The sequence below is a fragment of the Pangasianodon hypophthalmus genome, chromosome 4 (assembly GCF_027358585.1).
Source record: "Pangasianodon hypophthalmus isolate fPanHyp1 chromosome 4, fPanHyp1.pri, whole genome shotgun sequence".
In the NCBI taxonomy this organism is placed as follows: Eukaryota; Metazoa; Chordata; class Actinopteri; order Siluriformes; family Pangasiidae; genus Pangasianodon; species Pangasianodon hypophthalmus.
In genome coordinates this window covers 32,735,541-32,755,341 of record NC_069713.1, presented here as the reverse complement: position 1 = coordinate 32,755,341, position 19,801 = coordinate 32,735,541, and the positions used below count along the sequence as shown (strand labels likewise).

At 39.4% G+C, this 19,801-nt stretch overlaps 1 protein-coding gene across 1 annotated transcript; it reads right to left on the bottom strand.

Annotated features, from left to right (window-relative positions):
* Window positions 1–1,886: 1,886 nt before the first annotated feature.
* On the bottom strand, window positions 1,887–18,177 carry lamc2 (laminin, gamma 2). Its single transcript, XM_053233790.1, has 22 exons — window positions 17,895–18,177; window positions 14,016–14,189; window positions 12,522–12,645; window positions 12,343–12,434; window positions 12,122–12,253; window positions 11,835–12,024; window positions 10,544–10,656; window positions 10,203–10,418; window positions 9,758–9,931; window positions 9,402–9,635; window positions 9,150–9,286; window positions 8,755–8,908; window positions 7,214–7,419; window positions 6,875–6,954; window positions 6,488–6,625; window positions 6,234–6,378; window positions 5,759–5,908; window positions 5,523–5,634; window positions 4,514–4,707; window positions 4,079–4,237; window positions 3,894–3,993; window positions 1,887–2,524 (listed from the first exon to the last, which is right to left on the bottom strand). The coding sequence occupies exons 1-22, from the start codon at window positions 17,959–17,961 to the stop codon at window positions 2,271–2,273; spliced, it is 3,345 nt and encodes a 1,114-aa protein (XP_053089765.1). The 5' UTR covers window positions 17,962–18,177; the 3' UTR covers window positions 1,887–2,270.
* Window positions 18,178–19,801: the final 1,624 nt, after the last annotated feature.

Here is a 19,801-nt window from a genome sequence, read left to right as displayed (position 1 = left end):
TCTTGGAGTCGTCACAATGCTTGTCTTTCTCTCACGTCACACCACTCCAAGGTCCAGAGATGTCCTCTGTCTGGCATACAGGAGGATAAGTACATCAAGGAGGCACTCGATCAGGGCTACATTTGCCCCTCGATGTCTCTTATGGCCACAGGTTTCTCTTTGTGGAAGGAAAGATGGTGGCCTTTAGCCACGTATAGATTACAGAGGGCTGAACTCTGCCACGATCAAGTATGCGTATCTTCTCCCACTCATAGCTTCAGCTCTGGAACAGGTGAGAGGAGTCTCAGATTTTCACTAAACCTGACTTTCAAAGTACCTATAACCTCATTTGCATTGGAAAAGGTAATGAATGGAAAACAGCAGTCATAACCACATCTAGACACTATGAATAATTTGTCATGCCATATGGGCAAGTTAATGTTCAGGTCTTCATGAACGAGATGCTAAGAGAGGTCCTGAACCAAGTTCTCATAGTTTACATTTTGATATTTTCACCCTCAGAAGAGGAGCACATCTGCCCTATCAGAAACATGCTCAAGAATTTGATGGAGAGCCACCACTTCATCAGTTTACAGAAATGTAAATTTCACCCCCTTCTGTAAAGTTCCTCACTTATATCCAAGCCAAACATCAAGTAAAGATGGACCAGGAAATGGCGGGTGCCATAACATGAAGACCACAACCCTGAACCACGAAGGAGCTACAAAGATGACTGGGGCTCACCAATTTCTAACAGCAGCTCGTATGAGAATTCAAGAAAATTGATCCCTACAGAAAAAACTATGATGTAGGAACTCAAGAACTACTGCTAATCAAAGCAATAGAATCAGCTGTGGCTCCTGTTTGGTTGGAATGAAAGTCTGCAGCCACCCCAGTCCTTTGTGGATGAGATTCAACACCCCTGCTGTAAAGTATTACTGTGTGTGTGTGTGTGTGTGTGTGAATGTTCTGTTGTTCCAGGTGTCCTGTGCCACATTCACTTCCAGGGTCCTGTAGCGTCACCTCCCATCGTCTGCAGGTGCGCTGATATCAGAATCGCAGTGGCATATACGGCTGGAACACGTCAGCTGCCTTCGTGCTCGTTTGCTGTGTTGTGCTTCATGATTAGTCAGTTGTTTTTCACGTATGACTTGATATTTGACCCTAAGCTTGTTTGTGTATTTTGAGATTAGCCTGTCCCTCTTGGCTCGGCTGCCATATTTGTTGGGCGCGGGTGTGTAGTCTTTGTTTTTGGATTAGTCAGGGAGTTGTATTAGTTATATTGTACAGGTAATTTGGCTTCTCTTTGTACAGTTTGGGTGTTTGTTTATTATTTTGGCCTGATGCAATTTACTGGTGACTCTGTACATTTATATATCTCCATCTCTGAGAAATACTTACCAGTGATCTTTATTCATTCCACATTTTCCCATTACACTTTATCTGTTATTGACCCCAACCCTAGACTGGGGCAGAACAATCACGATGGGAACACACCTGTGCTAGATGACTGTATGTTGTTGACTCTTACCTGTCCTTTATGGGGTTACTCAAAAAATTCACTAGCCAGTAGCCTACAGAATAAATCAAGTGTGATAGCCTCCAAAAAATTAAGTTGAGAAGCTATGTGATTATTAATGTCCTGCGCCACCAAAATCTATGGTCACGAGCCACTGTTGTTTATCACAGGAAATGGATTTGGGACCATTAGAAGTCGTCAAAATACTTTAAAACAAATGAAATAAATTGTGATTTTTTTTGGTGCTCATTTGCATACTGTAGAATTCTATCAATTCTGCATGAATAATTCATAATTAATGTAATAATAGTGCAGCTCTACAGATATATAAGGCTTCTAAAATTAAAAAATTAAAAACTAAATAAATTTAGCAATGATTATAATATTTAGTTTAATAAAAGATCATCAACATCATCAACATTTTATTCAAAAGCACCATACGTACAATAAATACTGACAACTCGTTTTCAAAATGACGTGATTGTTTGCAGACTTTGGCTTTACAGACACGCTCGCTTTAATCGCTGCATTATACGTGGGTTCAAACAAACAAAAAACTATCCGAATCTTTCATACCTGCATTACTATTGCATGTGTCTTACACATCACAGTCATCTTTTTCTCTCAAACAAACATAAATATAGTTAGTAACAGACTCACAAACCTCCAGTATAAAATACACACATTAAATCTAAAGTGGTGTCAATTTTCTAAAAGTCTCTGAGGCGTTTTTTTATGCACAGACCCACAGTCTGTTTCTTGCATTATGCCACTAAGCCCTCTCGATGGGCGGTGTGTTATAGCAGCCACCTGGAATGGCTCGGTTAATGTGCTCCAGGTTGTCGATATCAGCCAGGATGGTGTCGATATCGTTGATCATGCGTGTGATGGCAGCTCTCTGCTGAGCCTCTTTGTCCTCTAGCTCTCTGAGTCTGGGCCTGAGCTCTGTCTCCACACGTCTACGGCTTGTAGCTATAGCCTCCTCCAGATCCGTCACCTTCTTCTCATCTACAGCTCCCGGTGTTCCTGTGGGACATGTGCCAGACTTTAGCAATGAACAAACTCGATCACACATCACACAGAGCTTTGACGCGGAGTTAAGATAGAAAAGTCATTCCCACATAACCTTGGCTTATAGAAATAAACACTTCTATAAATACCATTAAGACTGGCTCTACATTCGTTAGCAAGCAGCCAGTCACTCGTACCGTTTGTAGTTTAGAGCACCAATACTGCTGTTGAATGTTGTTTTTTTTAAGTTAATGAGAAACACTTGTAGATATACTGTATGTAGCTGCTAAAGCTAACTAGCTAAACACAAATTAAATAAAGCATTAAACTGTGTGAAAATTGGTTGTTTGATTTACATCCGTTATATGCTAGACTTCATGCTAGCTTTGCTAGCAGATTAGGCTAATTTTACTAATTATTACCCGAGGAACCACTGATCTCTGCCGCGTCCTTCCAAGCTTTATTTTTCTTCAAAATGTTTCTATACACTAGGAATGTAGCTGAATACCGGTGTAAGGAGGTGCACAATTAGTTTTTCTTGCTTGCTAGGAATCTGGTTGAAATTAGAGGTGTGTGCATCAGGACTGGGATCCAACGGAACGTGACAAAAACGTCACGAATGAGAGGTGTTTTCTTTCACGTGAGCACGCGAACAGACACGAAGCTCATTCATTAACATGAACACGAGTCGTTCATTCATCCTTAGTAACTGCCTGGTCAGGGTCACAGTGGTTTAAATTAGGCTGCTTTAAAACCAACTATATTCGTTAGAAAGGTAGAAACAAAAATAATAATCGCTTGAGCGGGATTAAAAAACCAGTAGCTACTGCCAGAAGAGAGAAATTATGAGCTCGAGTCAATGAAGTGCTGACAGTGTTGTCATTCCTACCTCTGATTTCCCCCCTGGTTTTAGGTCATTTTGGTTTAAATCCAAACACAGATACAGAGAATGGTGCTGCGTTACACCCATACTATACACATTTGATGAGATGTTGTATAGGAAAGGATAAGATGAAACCAAGTTTTCTTCTATTTCGGCGAGTCAAACAGTAAATGGAAACTAAAGGAACCAAAGTTGTGAGCGGGGAAGTTAAAAAAGTTCCAGACTTATACAGAAAATTGAAAAATCACTTTTGTCGCTTGCTAGTGTGACTGTACGTAGGGTAAGATAATGAAGAGAAGTTAACGATAATCAATGAATTAATGATCATTTTAATCTTAATCAGAATATTAATTAGTGTCTAGTTTGTTGTTTAAATGTTAAAATTTGTTGTAACTTTAAAAAACTTAGTGTAATTCCTTTAAAATATAACTGAAGCTGATAAACTTTTACAAATACATTAATCAGTTAAATAAAAGCAGCATGTTTGTTATCACGACTCACCCAGTAATCCTAGAAGATTATTAACGGACTTCAAAGCATCTCCAACAGCATCTCTAGTGTTCTGTGCTTTAATGTATGCTCCACTGGCCTCCCAATTCACCTGAAGTGAAAACCAAATATGGAATTGAGTACACTCAGGATTGAACGTGATTTAAAGTTCACAGGAGCAGGCGTGTAGGTGTTACCTCCTCGGCTAGCTTCCGCTCTCTCTCTGCATCTGTTTTCTCTTCAGTCAGTTTATTCCTGGTGGATTGTACTTGGGTATCTAGCCCTTCCAGACCTCCCTGCAGCGTCGTAGCTGCTTTCAAAAGATCTGACGAGGACGGCAGGGAACCGGACATTTTCTACGGAAACAAAGAGAACAGCCTTGTGAGCAAATTCAACATGTCCGCTTTTCAGAGTGGCGTCACGGCACAACTCCAGACCATCACTGACGATTTGCTCCAGCAAGACTTTATTCAATGTTGCCACTCAAGCACGAGGATAGAAAGAAAACAAACTTCTTTCTAGAACAAACGTCAAAACTGGCCATTGTGTTGTGAATAATCAGCACTTGCTGATGGAGTTGAGTTAAACGGACTTAAACACAAAATGAGATGTAAAGTGTTCATTTCTCGTACCTCTACTTTGGCCAGAGAGATGTTCAGCTTGTTGAGTATGGCCTGAGCATCACTGTAGTCACCCAGCTGGTCCAGAATGGCCTGAGTCTTGTCATTGTTGACCACGGCTTTCCCGATGATGCTGCTGATTATGGGCAGTTTACTAAGCGCATCATCAGCCAAAGCCTTACTACTGTTGATCTGGGTTTCAAATCCTAAGCAAAACATAAAGATATTTTTTTAGCAATAGTTCTACCAACATTTCTAATGATAATACTAAAAGACTTACAGTCACCCCACACATCCAATTGTCCCAACTGTCTGGATGTCCATATATAAGGGGGAAATTAACACCTTTTAGCAAAATGACTTCCAAAATGTTTCATACTTAGTTTATATTATTTTTTTTTTTTTCAGAAAGCCTTTAAGAATGCCTTTGACAAAAGGAGTATGAATTGAAATCATTCTCGTGGCTGGATCGGGAAGCTCTCGCTGTGTTGTGGTTGTGATGGACAAGCAGTTACATGCATAACACCAGATGTTTAACACGAGTTCCTCATGAGTGGGAGAGACGACTCCGTGTGTGTGTGTGTGTAAAAAGAAATGGCAATCATGTAGAGGATAAGTCACATTTTGCTAAAAAGTGTTAATTTCCCTTCTGTATGCACCCTGTATATATATATATATATATATATATGTGTGTATATAAAATGTCATAAACATGCACGGCATAGTAACAAATCCAAATCTAGGACTATCTAGTGTGTCGGTTTTCCATAGACATAAGGAGTAAAATACTTGTAATTTTTTTAAAAATAATAATAATAATGAAATTAAACCAGGTATATCTCATTTAATGTTAAACTAGCTATAGCGTGTGTCTCAACTCGGCTCACACAGTACCTGTGTAAAAACACTAAGCACAGTACGGCATGACACAGGTACGGCTTGGCAGTGGAAATGTAGGCTCACGCTTAATTCGCTGTCTGATAGAAGAGTGAGTGCTATGAGATCCAAACTGTATCCTAACCTTTAAGTGTCTCCAGAGCCTCATCCACACTGCCCAGACTGTTAAAGAGCTTCAGGGCTTTATCTGCGTCTGCTTTGGCAACGTTGGCCCTGGCGAGCAGGTGATCCTGGACCTTAAAGCACAAGGCAAGGGTAAGCGTAAACACTGGTTTAATATCGTTTGTCAAAAATGTGTTTACTGAACAAAAACTGTGAGGTTATGTAATTTATTATGTATGTGTGGAGTTATTTCTTTACCTGCTGAGCATTTCTGAGCTGATTCATTAGCTCCACTGCCTCTCTCTGATCAGCACCAGCCTGATTATGCAGCTGCAGGAATCCTGACACGTTACTCCCAAATGCATTCTTCAGACCATCCAGTGTGGCAACCAAGCTGGTGATGTCCTTCTGTAGACAGAGAGCTGATTAAAAATACTCACAGTGTCTAAACACATAAACACAATGTTTAAATGAGCACATCCCATATCACACAATAAATATACAGTTGATAACACCAACACCTTTTGTGTATGGGTGAAAACTATTAACCATTCCCACTGAAATGGCAGGAGAGATGTGAACTGATTCTGTGTGTTTGGCGCATTTCCTTTTGAAACAGGAAATCAAGGGAGGGAGTACATCTAACAGCTTGACTACTACCATATAAAGCTAATATTTTTTTTAAAAAACATTCATTATACCAAGCTGAAATGTACAGCTCATTGCTCAGTACCTTTGGGGCCTTTGGAAGGTTTTTCTCCAGGTCAGATATTTGTTTCAGAGTATCCAGGGCCACTGTGCTTTCAGTCTCTGCTGCGTTACTCAGACGAGCCGCCTGCTTGTTCATGGCATTCACCTGGGCTATGTCTGTCTCGTACCTGCCACAGTGATTAAAAAAAAACTTTACATCAGTACGCACTGTATCTATGCATATCTGTCGTGATGGAATCAGCAGATAGCTGGCGTCAAACAAGCCACGTCACTTACTGAGTCCTGAGGCCATTGAGCTGCTCTGTGACTTTGTTTTCTCCGCTGATGACAGTGCGCATGAGAGCCAAAGCTTTCTCAGCCTCGAGCAGAGAGCTCTTCGCTGTCTGCTCCACTGTTGCTGCCTCACCCACGTGCCTAAAGAGAAAAACAACACTCTGAGGTCAATAATGCAATAAAAAAAAGGTACTGTAATAAAGCTATGTACTTAAACGTTACTTGTTATTGTCATTTGTATAAAGAAAATTCTCTATACAATTCTTTCTTTTTATTTCACCCTTGATTAATAATACTTTTTGGGCCATTAATTAAATGAGATAATGATATTCAAAGTAGCATCATCTGAAAACATTCATAAGAGAAGCATAAGAAAGATGCTGCACGCACTTCTCAGCGAGATCGCTTGCTTTCTGAACCAAATCGGACACCGTGTTTGTACCTGGCGGGGCATCACCCAAGGGGAGCTCCTAAAATAGAGAAATACAAATCAAGGATTTAACACGGAACAGGTGATCACGATAGAGCAACAAACCAGTAACAGAGCATTCACGGAGACAGGACTAGAACTAAAACATGTGCACATGGCATCATAAACAAAACCTGGATGTAAAAACAGTGCGCGTTGCCATGGGAACTGTGATGTCAAGGGGGGATAGACATTCAGCCCCATTTTATAAGATCAACAGAATTGCTACAAGAGCTAATAAAATATCGCAAAACACTCACAACTGATTGGATTTCCCGCTTGGCCTTTTGCAGATTTTGCCTAATATCACTGATGAGCTTCTGGATGTCAGTTACTTCTCTCTGATACTGCCGCTCCTGGCTGACAACGCTCTCTACCATCTCCGAGATGTCCTCTATTTTCCCCTCCTCTTTCATCTGATTGCTGCCGATGGCTAGCAGCTGGGCGTGAAGATTCTTCTCTGCCTCTACAGGATGAATGATGAAAACTTATAATCAGTCAGCAGAGGTGGAAAAGTACTGAAGTGCTTAAGTAAAATGCTTAAGTATCATTAGAGGAATGATTATTTACCCGAGTATGATTATAATGAATACTTTGTACTATTACACAATCACACTTCCATATATATTTATAAAAATATATATACTTTTACTCCTTATAAGCACTTCAAAGTAGTTTTTCCTGGTATCAGTTCAATCGTTCATGTTTTTGTGCACATATCTTTATTCATTAACTATTTTAAACATCAAAAATCCTAAACTATGGAGCCTCTGAAGTGACAGAAATTATTTTTTAATAAGGCATGGCCATGAATTAATATAGTGAGGCCACGAGATTATATTTCGAGGCCACAAACTAAACATAGCATAAGATACCAAAGTCCTGGCCATGAACTGTGTAACTTGAGACCATGAATTAATATGTTATGAGTTAATTATTTGGTGAGAATCCGTGAAAAAGGAAATTCACTTTGAGAGAATTCACTTACGATGACACGGCTGATGGTATATCAACATCACAACATCAGTGACTTTTAATGTTTTAATGCATCATTTCATTACTGAAGTAAAGTGTAATATTATTAATAATCCTCTTGCTTAGTTTCCTGCAGCTACAATAATCTAAATTCATTGATTTCTCAGTTTCACTCACTTTAAAATATAACACTTGCCATGACTGAAGTTTATTAAATCACGATCAGTCCTTATTAAAAAGGAACCATCATAACCAGCTATTTTTACACATTACTCTCACTTCTACTTTATACATTTGCCCTATATAACTTTATTAATGAAGGGGAAATTACCTGTTCTTGTTAATAATATCTATGAATTTTAATAAATGAGAGTAATGTGGTTGAATTTTGAATCTCTTATGAATGAAGTCATTAGGAAAGGTACAAACGCTACCTTCCCCCAATGCTAATCTTAAACTCATTGATTTTTTTATGTAAATTGATTCCTGTGAATCATGACGCTACAATCATGCTGTGAAAATATTCAGTTAAAGTCATTTACTTTTATATTTAAGTGTCATTTTCACTAGATTTTTTTACTTTCACTTAATATGGTGTACGTTTTCTTTCGTCAACTGGTATATCACATTCTTTATTTTATTTTATTTTACAGATTAGTATAATAAATTAGTAGGAAGGGATTAAAGGATGTCTGAGTTTATATTTTATATCAGTGTATTGTCTTGTAACTGAATTAACTGTTAAACATCAGTAGAGATGTTTTTTATTTTTTGGATTCCAAGAATATAGATGAATATAGAATATAGAAGAAAGTGAGAGTTTTACCAATCAGCGAGTCTGCGTCACTTTCCACTGTCTTGACCATGTCCTCAGCAGTGCTGATTGCCTTGTCTATGGCGCGAGTGATGTCCACACCACCAGTCCCCACTTCATTAAAAAGAGCCTCCACCTGCTGCAGCTTCTTCACATACTTCCCAATCTGTTCATCAGAACATCGCGACACAGCCGTTAACTACGTTTCTCATTCTACGTCTTCATTTACAGGTGACTGAACAAATATAAGATACGCATATTTCCCTTCATGCATCACTACTGGCCAATCAGTTCACGTGCTTTACTTTTGGACAGTTACTTTTCCAAACTGACTTGTGTGAATGGGAGAATTTATTCAGACAGGAGCTGACTGGTTAGGTCTGAAATGCAGTACGCATTTCCCTCACCTGGCTCTTAACAGGGTTGAAGCATGATGGACACGTGGATCTGACACACTTTTTCCCCTCAAAACCCTCTTTACACTTGCACTGGCCCTGGTCGCTGCAGGAGCTGGCGATGGATCCCTTTGGGTTGCAGTTACAAGCTACAGGACAGAGAGGAGAACATAATGAAACGCTTGATTACACCAGTGCAACGTTCTACATCGTTGTAGGATTTGATTAGACTCCTTCTTGTGTGTCGGTATTTGCCTACGTTACCTCGACACGCATCGCCGGCTTTGCTGTGGAAGAATCCCTCCACACACTTCTCACACTGGAAGCCTGTGGTGCTGTTCATGCATTTGAAACACTCCCCCGTCAAGCGGTCGCAGTTGCCCACGGCATTTAAGTCCAAGTGGCCGTTACAGTGGCAGCGCTGGCAGGGTCGCTGAACGCCACTCTCTCCCAGAGGATCACCATAGAAACCATCGCTGCACTTCTGGCACCGAGAGCCTATAATTCAGCAGAGGAAAATGAACAGACAGTTACTATTACAGAGTCATACAGACTCGATGGGAGAAGCGTATATGGCTCTGTAGTGACGCTTTACTCCAGTCCTGCTGCTTGCTACTCACCTGTAGTCGCAGATGGGCATTTGCACTTTACATTCAGGGTCCCTGCAGCGAGCGAGCAGATGTAGCCTGCGGGGCATGGGCACTTCTTGCAGGCTCCAGGGATCTCAGGGTCGCTGTAGTAACCAGTACCACAGGCTTGTCCACTAGGAGTCTCATCAGCTGAGTAGCAGTCCCCTGGAAAGGACACACCACATCAACCAGGTGTTAACATCATGTCCTGATGGCGTTGGCCTGCGTTTTGTAATTATTAACATTCGAAAAAAATAGGCACATCCTGAATCCTTTTGTTTTGGTCTAACTACATGAAAAAGATGAAAAAAGTCGTCTAGTTCACTACTTACTTTTTCAACTTCGACTAGTAAAAACGAACAGTCCTCCAACCTTTACTTTACAGTTTAAATAATTCATCCATCAGTACACTAATGCTGATTTCTGAGTAGCGTACCTGTTTCAGGATCACAGCTTCCTCCCCGACAGGCACACGGCTCACACTGGCTACGGACACCCTGTCCAGGGAAACGTCTTTTATAGCCTGCAGCGCAGCGCTCACAGAACTGTCCTTCATAACCTGTCGGACAATGGCACTTCTCCACCCAGGGTGCAGGGAAGCCAGAACCCATCCGAGCTGAGACCAGAGTGACGTCGTCCAGATAACCACGACCTGGTGTAAACACATAGCGATTAAAAACATACACATTAGCCATGCCTCTCCTATTAAGGATAGTCACAAAAAAAAAGAGAAAACATGATGTGAATGGATGTTAATCAGTATATTCGCATACGCACCCTCTTCCCCAAACGTGACTCGGATCTTGATGGCTGTGACGTTACTCAGAAGGGTTTGAAATTCTGGTGCTGAGAGCCGGGGATTCCATCTGCTGCTGGGTTGTTCATCCAGCCTATAAAATAAATAACAGCACTGTGTTATCTCATGTACAGAATCAATAAAATAAACCAAACAGGCTGCGTAATAATGTATATTGTGGTTGTTGATAAATACAGTATGTAGAATACAGGCAAATTTATCTAATATTTCTACTATTGAGATTATTATGAATCAAATCTAATATACTGATCTGATATTCAGCCTGTTGTGAAATTTGGCAATTAAAATGAGACTATTTTAAGCTTGAAATGAGTAAAAATGCGTCTATATATTGTATAATATCTTCATGGTCCTACTGGAATAACAACTTATTCCTCAGTTGTACATGGAAGTAGTTAATTAATGTGTCATTTTCCTGACGTTGTTGGTACTTGTTTCTTTCTGATTCTTTAAAGTGCTGAACTCAGGCAATACTGCAGCTGGAAGGCTGTTAATGCTGGCACTGCACCAGCTGAGGCTTTTTTAAACACTGCTCTGCCCAGACCGCACCCACTAAACCCAAAATATTTATCTAGCATGTTCTGTGTGAGTAAATGCAGAGCCAGCACTGAGAAAGTGTGCTTTCATTAGGCCATTCTTCTAGCTCCTAATGAACATACAAAAAGAAACAGCAAGACACTAGCACCTGAGGATGCATTTCTACCATTTCACTAAACACAGAACCAAAGAGTAAACTCTAATATTAAAAAGTTTTGAGTGAATTCCATGATCATGTAACCACCTCGTAATCATTTACCCAGAAAATCTACTATGATCCGAATCTACTACGAAGCTGCTGCGAGTCAAAATGGGGTCCTTTAAGCGGCATTTCATTATAATGCTCATATGATTTTCATTTCATAACAACGAAGACTATTATTTTTTAAGAATTTTTTAATTTATTGGCCTAACTGCAAAACATGATATCAAGTGAAAATATCTTGAGTATGGGCAAATATATATAATATTTTTATAATATTTTTGCATCTTTCTAGGCATAAATGGTCAAAATGAAAAAAGTATCAGCCAATAGAACAAGATTATTTCAAGCTTGAAATCAGTAAATACATGTCTAGGTTTAATTATCATATATTTGGTTTATTGTAATCATGTAATAGCTCAATTTGCTGCCTCGTACACAGCGTCTGGTCTGCATGGGCTGTATGGAGATCACGTTAGGTCAGATTACTGAAGCAAACCGAAAATACTTACCTGAACGTGTAGGTGATTTTCTTGCCACAGGGGATGACGGTCCTCATATTTCCCAGCGGAGCAGAAACCTTTAGTCCAGCTCCTTCTAATACGACATCTGAGGCAGAGGGATAGCGGACTCCTCGGTTCAGACGGAGTGTGAAGGACAGTGTCTGACCGTAGCTCAGAGCCTGATTTCCCAGATACTGAGCTGAGAATGATGCAGGAAAGGAAATGTTAAAAATACTTCATCATTCCAGTCATACTGATGAACGGTGATAAATGGTTAACTGAGTAAAACGTGGAACCTGGAGCAGACAGGTAAACAGGCAGGATGTCTGAAGAGATGACCTCGACGCTGTGGTGTGCTGGAGACCAGCGGGATTGCACCTGGGATGGACTCGCGCTCGGAGCAGTGACGACTCTCCAGCCCTCCATCCCTGGATTTAGACCACATAGCCTTTTCATAAAATATCCCTGAGGTGTAGTTTCTTGTCATGCAGTTTAACCCACGTAAACCCTGACTCACCTTGATCAAATGTTGAGATGATGTTGTAAACTGAGTAACCTTGAGCTGGGGAGCACTCGTTGGAATGACCGTTACAGAAACAGGGTTTCTGCCTACACACAATAAACAAATCTGTTCAGTGAAAGACTTATAAAATGACAGGACTGCCTGAGTAACTGTACGCATCATCCATTACTCACTGCAGCGGCTCACACCCGGTAGCTGAGACTGGAGATCCGTTAGCGCAGCGGTCACACTGGGCCCCCTGCACACCTCGCTTACACACACACTGCCCCTGACTGTCACATCCTGGGCCCTCAGAGCCTACAGAAAATAAAACATGTTTCTTTAAAGCCTCTGCAGCATGGTTACAATATGTTTGTGGCAAAGATCAGTCATTTAATATGCATTTATTTTATATGCATACATGTGTGTGTTGGGGGGGGGGGGGGGGGGGGGGGGGGGGGGGGGGCGGGGGGGCGGGGGTGTAAAATATACAGGGTATAAAACTACATATACTTCATTTTGTATTTATTATTAAAAACACATGCTCTACATGTCCATCCTTACGCTTAGCCGCATTTTCTCAGCCACTGTATCACGTTTTTTAGCGCATTTTGCTCTATTCCCATTGGTTCCTGATTTTCAGACACTCGTAGTATATAAAATGGTAAAAAATTCTAACTACATTCAGTTTGTGCTAACGTTCAGACACAATGAGGCTGAGTAAGTAGGAAAGAAGTCAATTCTGTTTCTGTGTTTGGAATAAATCTGAGTAAACAGATGTTTTTTTTTCTGACTGGAACTTAAACCTGATGTCATCTCTACCAAATATCGTTCCTCCAAACTCAAATCATCCAGAGGAAAAGACAGAAAAAAAGAAAATCAAAAAACAAACAAACAAACAACAAAACAAAACATGGTGTTCTTGTGCAGTCATTGGTAAACTGACCAGAGAAGTTGTTGCTAAATATAAGAATCTAATTCCAAAAATAATTTGGCTTAAATAAGGGTTTAGACTAATTTGAAAGTAAATTCATTTTTCATTTGTCAGAAACTGAGTTACGATATTTAATATAATATTGAATATTAGGGGAAAAGCAATGGAATGGAAAATGATCTCTTTAGTCCTTTAGAGCAATAATAATAACTTTTTCATTTTAAACTTTTTTCATTTTCCCCCTTTTTCATTGTAAACGTCGCCTCTGTCTTGCTCATTAGGGATAAATTTAAAATGAAATGTTGATCCGGATTTCTGTAAAGCTGCTTTGTGACAATGTGCATTGTTAAAAGCGCTAAATAAATAAAATTGAAATGAATTGAATTGAATATAGTATTTTTTAAAATCAGGAGCCTCTACCAAGTTGAGCCACTGATCAATGGTAAAGGTATGTTCCATACATATATAAAATTTCTTTAGTGAAAAGATTTTAATTTAATTTATACAGATAAAAATACCAGAATAGTTGTTATATAAAAAAGCAGCATGCTTAATTGTGTGGTTTTGCAGCATCAAAATACATTAAATAAAAATAATAACAATAAATAAAGAAGTCATAATATACTTCAACTGTGGGAGATTTTAGATTTTAGATCGAATGCACTTTTCAGTATATATCATTACTAGAAAGATACTTTACCCAGTGGTTGAGCAGATGATTGACGGAACGAGCTCCATGCAGATGTTTCCTTACCTACAGGGTTGCAGTAGCAGGGCAGGCAGCGCTCTCCTGCTCTCTGGTGGTAGTATCCTTCCTTACAGCTCTCACAGTGCCGGCCTTCAGTGTTGTCTTGGCAGTTGGCACAGCGCAGACCCAAGGAGTCTCGCACGCAGTACAGAGCCTTTCCATTACACGCACAGCTCGAGGCTTCAGGTAAACAGAAATCAGACAAAAAAATAAAGTCAGATGAATGTAAATTCTACAAGCAATTTTCGCATGTAGTGAAGTTACAGTGCTGTGTATAAGTATTCCACCCCGATATACTGTAGTGTTAAAAACCTGATGCTGAAATGTTCATGACTGGGATTATATTATGAATCTACACAAAATAACACACAACAGTGAAATGGTGGAAATTTACATATAGTCTGCAAAATTATTTCCAAATAAAAATATAAAAGTTGTGATTGCATAATTATTCCATCCTGTTTTTGTGTAAATTAGTTCTGGTGCAACCAGAAGTCAAATCATTAGTTGACTGGAGTTCAACTGTGTGCAAATTCAGTGTCTTATCAAGTGATCTCAATAAAATTACACCTGTTCCTAGAAAACAAACAGCATCATGATCACCAAGGAGCTATCAAAACATGGAAACATGGAAAAGCATTAATCAGGGTTTGTTTATTTAAAAAAAATCCCATTTTGTGTTTGCCAAAAGACGTTGGCAACTCACCAGACACGTGGAAGACGGTTCTGTGGTCTGATGAGACCAGTGAAGCATGGTGGTGGTGGGATCATACTGACCCAGTCAATGACTTTTGATGGCCTCTATAGGAAGAGCTGAGGTTGTGCCATGTTATTCCCATTTCTTGATCATTTATTTAATAGTGTTCCATTAGATGTTTAACGTTTGGGATCATTATTTTTTATAACCAAACCAAACCAGATGCATTTATATTGAGATCACATGACACTTTTCAGTGGCAGGTTGTAACAAGGCACAGTAAACCACCAAGAAAATGTTTTTTTTCTCACTCAAAAACTTTCTGATGATGAAGCTTAATGTTTAGGAAAAGGTTTTGCAACTTGTCCAAGTTTAAATGACATTATAATTAAACCTTTGCAAAAAAGCTGGTATGTGTGAAGTCCTAGGCCAGTGTTAGGCCACGCCCCGAGACAGACACCTGCATGCTTCAGCAGCAGGCAATGCAACACAAACACAAAGACTGTGAAAAGGATATGGCAGAAGGGGCAACAAGAAGACGTCCAGGACCATCGCAAAGTGAGTGTAGTGAGTCAGTCACAGGCGTGTCCACATAGCAACGTGAAGTGAACTTGCTTTTGTTGGCTGAACAATAAATACGTAGTGGCTTTGGGCAGGTTTTTTCTTGTACTATGGTGCACTTAGCACCAGGCTGATCCGGTCCAGTGGATTTAAGCATCAGGAATTAATGACCGTGAACTGCACTCTTCATCAGCTCCATGCAGACGTAACACTCATACTAATGCGCTGATTCATTCTCCGCCAGGTTAATAATCAAACAGCTGGTTACTGAGTCTGCACTAACAAGTCTGAGACAATATATGCTTTATTTTTCATCATGGCCTTCTTTAAGTAACACAAAAGTTTATTACAACTAATTACAGTTTGATTTAAACTGCCATCAGTAAAGTAACTTTTATTCTTTCCTACCTAATGTATCATCTGACTAAACATCTGCCACTCTTCTGTATCTGTATCTGTTTATGGCTCCAAATATTTGTATTTGTAATCGGATTTACAACTTTTTTTTTTTTGCTTGTAATTGAATATAAACCCTACCAGCTCTGACAGTTCCTCAACCTCAGCTACATCACTCCAGTTCATAACTGACCTCTACTACAGACGTGTGCAGGACCGTTTATTAAATCCCACTTGCTCAGTTATTATTTTTGATCGTACCTGCCCATGATATTTAGGGGGCCAAGCACCAAAGGTGTGTAGACACACTTTATTGGACTTGTATATTTGTTTGTTTTTTAAATAAATCCTAATGAATTTAGTTGGTTCCAAAACAAAAATTTTCCAAAATATAAAAAACTAGTCGCTTAATTTAAGCAAGCGCAACGCAGTAACCCAAGCAGTTCCTAATGCTGAAAGAACGAATGCTGTAAATCCATTGTGTTGATTTTAATAAATCATCTAACACACTTCTGTTCTCCATCATATTCCCCGTGAACCTTTCTGGCAAGCTTTCTGAAAAAAATTATATCTGTTCATTATGAATAACGTATTCATACACACTGCAACACGTTGAGGCATTTAAATAATACATGTGATTAAAAAAGAAAAATTCCTGGGTGTCGTGATGGAGGACACACCAATCAGTTACTACATCTACACACTCAGGATATATGATCTGATACACTACCACTTTCCTGCAACCAAATGAGTAAAGACTGAGTAAAAACATCACGTTACCTCATCATCCTCCTTTCTTTATAACTTTTTAACATTTTAGGATGCAAATGGGTTCAATATTGATTCCTAATCTTGTATTATTTTCAATTTTCTGCTTTTTATTATTTATTTATTTTTTTTGTTATTGTGTCCAAGGAGCGTCATTTTAAGTCAATGATTAACAAAGACACATGTAATTACCCTTTTGTCTTATTAGCTAACTAGATAACTTCTAGTTATCTAACTAGATAAACATGTACAGTGGAAACCATGTAACATCTAAAACTCTTTTGAAAAGCGTTTGTCCCTTTGAGAAGCTCTTAAAGATCTGTACAACCCTACAGCAGAGGCTTTCAGCTGGAAGCTTCTTCTTCTTCTTCTACTTTTTTTTTTTAAAAATCTCCAAACAAACCTTGAAGAACCCCTTTTTTTAAGAGTGAAGGTTCTCCTGATCTACATTACTCAAACTGCAGAATGGAGCCAAGGTGTGAAACTTTAAAGTGAAACTTTTTAATACGTTAAAGCTGAAAGGTATTTGTTTAAATGAAACATACTGTACATCCTGAACAGATGACATACACTACGCCATTAATTTATTTTTGCCATTATTTGTGCTACGATTATTCAATCACTGCACCACTGATATGTTTTTCGGAGACATTGGTGCTCGAGTGTTACCATTAAGGGTGTGTGTTTTGTGTTTTTAGCACTTACCTATCTTTGACCTAGGAAAGTAAATCTGTGGTTCTTAAAGTCCGATTATGTCCCATACATTATTTTTTAAAAGTTACAGTACCCTTAATGGTTCCACCCCAGTGACAAGAACAAGTACTTTTGTCCATCTTATATGTTAAACTGGTTTATGCCACAGTGCTGATGAGTTCCTGATTCTGATTGATCAGGCGTTTTCTATAACAGCATCTCGGTCAATAGCTCCAGCTTCTAGGTTCATATTACTGCGTTCTTCTAGTACTACGGTTTCCATAGTAACAACACATTCACAGGAGTTTGTAGGACATCTACATAACCTAAACCTAATAAACCCAGATTAATAAAATGAGCTGTTGTTTAATGAAGAAAGTGTGTAATCACTAATCTCGAGAAGTTTTCTGTAAGGAACTGTTACTGAATCTTTATGGAAGGAGTCTCCAGTGTCAGTGCTATGAAATGGGCAGTAAGTTTGCCAGCACAGGAACATCTTGAGGATTAAAAAGAACCTTATTGAAATAAAAAACTGTAATGTAACGTATTCTTTGCCAGCTCACTGTGGTGTAAGAGGAGTAAAAGGCATGGTGTGTGCTGTTACAGGAGAATAATCAGCAGGGGCGTCGTGGATTGTTTTCCTGTAACAGCACACCACCGAGTGTTTTACTCCTGAGTGTTTGGGGTGTTGTTCTGCACAGGTACTGCAGCAGCTCTCTGGCACATTATTCACTTTAAATCAGTTTCAGTAAAAATAAAACTGCACTTACAGCGATGAGTTCCTTTAACCGGGCAAAAGACGCAGACTGCGCACAGAAAGATCCACGCGCTCCTCATGTTCCAGACACTCCGAGTGTGTGTGTGTGTGTGTGTCCCGGTGTGTGTGTGTCCCGGTGTGTGTGTGTGTGTGTCCCGGTGTGTGTGTGTATGGTGTAGTAAAAAACCTCTGCACGGTCCCGCGAGACTTGTTTGCGTCCTCACCTCTCAGTGCGCGAGCTTTTTAAACTGTCTGGAAGCTCGTGCATGCGCCAACACGCCGCGCGCGCCTCACTGACTCACTGACGCGGATCTGATTCAACAGCGCGCGAGCCGCTGACTGGCTGTTAGCTGTTAGCTGTTAGCACACCCAAACCCACCCTGCTGGAAACAAACAACAAACAAACAAACAAACAAACAAACAATAGAAACCGTCAAAGAAATTCTAATGGTTTACGCTTCAAATACCTTTACAAACCATCAGAAAACAGAAATTCTAATGGTTTACGCTTCAAATACCTTTACAAACCATCAGAAAACAGAAATTCTAATGGTTTACGCTACAAATACCTTTACAAACCATCAGAAACCATCAGAAATTCTAACGGTTTACGCTACAAATACCTTTACAAACCATCAGAAACCATCAGAAATTCTAATGGTTTACGCTACAAATACCTTTACAAACCACAAGAAAACAGAAATTCTAATGGTTTACGCTACAAATACCTTTACAAACCATCAGAAACCATCAGAAATTCTAATGGTTTACGCTACAAATACCTTTACAAACCATCAGAAAACAGAAATTCTAATGGTTTACGCTACAAATACCTTTACAAACCATCAGAAACCATCAGAAATTCTAACGGTTTACGCTACAAATACCTTTACAAACCATCAGAAACCATCAGAAATTCTAATGGTTTACGCTACAAATACCTTTACAAACCACAAGAAAACAGAAATTCTAATGGTTTACGCTACAAATACCTTTACAAACCATCAGAAACCATCAGAAATTCTAATGGTTTACGCTACAAATACCTTTACAAACCATCAGAAAACAGAAATTCTAATGGTTTACGCTACAAATACCTTTACAAACCATCAGAAAACAGAAATTCTAATGGTTTCCGCTACAAATACCTTTACAAACCACCAGAAATTCTAACGGTTTGCGCTACAAATACCTTTACAAACCACCAGAAATTCTAACGGTTTACGCTACAAATACCTTTACAAACCATCACTGTACCATTAAAACATTACCATTTCCATTACTGGTCCTTAATCGTATCCACTAGACGTAACATGCCATCAGTAGAAGGCAACAAGTTACCAGTAGAGACCCACAGGGACCATTACAGTTTCCATTAAAACCATTACACACATTAATTCTATGAGGGTTTCTGTTGTATTTCCAGCAGGGCATCTCAACACTCGCTCTGATAAGTAACGGTTGTTACGCTCTCAGTGAAAACGGTACTAAACTGTACCTGTCCTCTGTCTTTGGTTTGGTACTCTGAAGCGTTCCCTCGTTTGTACCTTTAGTCTTTCTTTTTATCCTCGAGGTTCCACATCAGTGACAGTTGTCGCTTTGTTCTGATAGTGTACCACTGAAACACACTTTTATAAAAAGGGTTGTGCGACGGTTCTTTGGCTGGTTTATGCTCTTATCTAAATCCAGCTCAGTCTGACCAGCTATCATCTGCCAAAACACAGAGCGAGTCAAACTGGTAGACCATCTCTGCAGCTACATCCTAGAGAATTTTATTTTTTAAGAAATTATCACAACAGAAAGGCGATTAGAAAATCTCCATCATTTACTTTAGTCAAGTAATAAAACTGGAATATAAATTACCAGCTAGCAGAGATGATCCACCAGCTCCAGCAGATCAGCCTGTGGTTTAGCAGCTAG

Coding starts and splice junctions, on each gene's coding strand:
- lamc2 (XM_053233790.1), bottom strand. CDS start 17,961: ATGAGGAGCGCGTGGATCTTTCTGTGCGCAGTCTGCGTCTTTTGCCCG. Junction 12,254..12,342: donor CATCTCAACATTTGATCAAG/GTGAGTCAGGGT, acceptor GTCTAAATCCAG/GGATGGAGGGCTGGAGAGTC. Junction 12,025..12,121: donor TGTTTACCTGTCTGCTCCAG/GTTCCACGTTTT, acceptor CATCATTCTCAG/CTCAGTATCTGGGAAATCAG.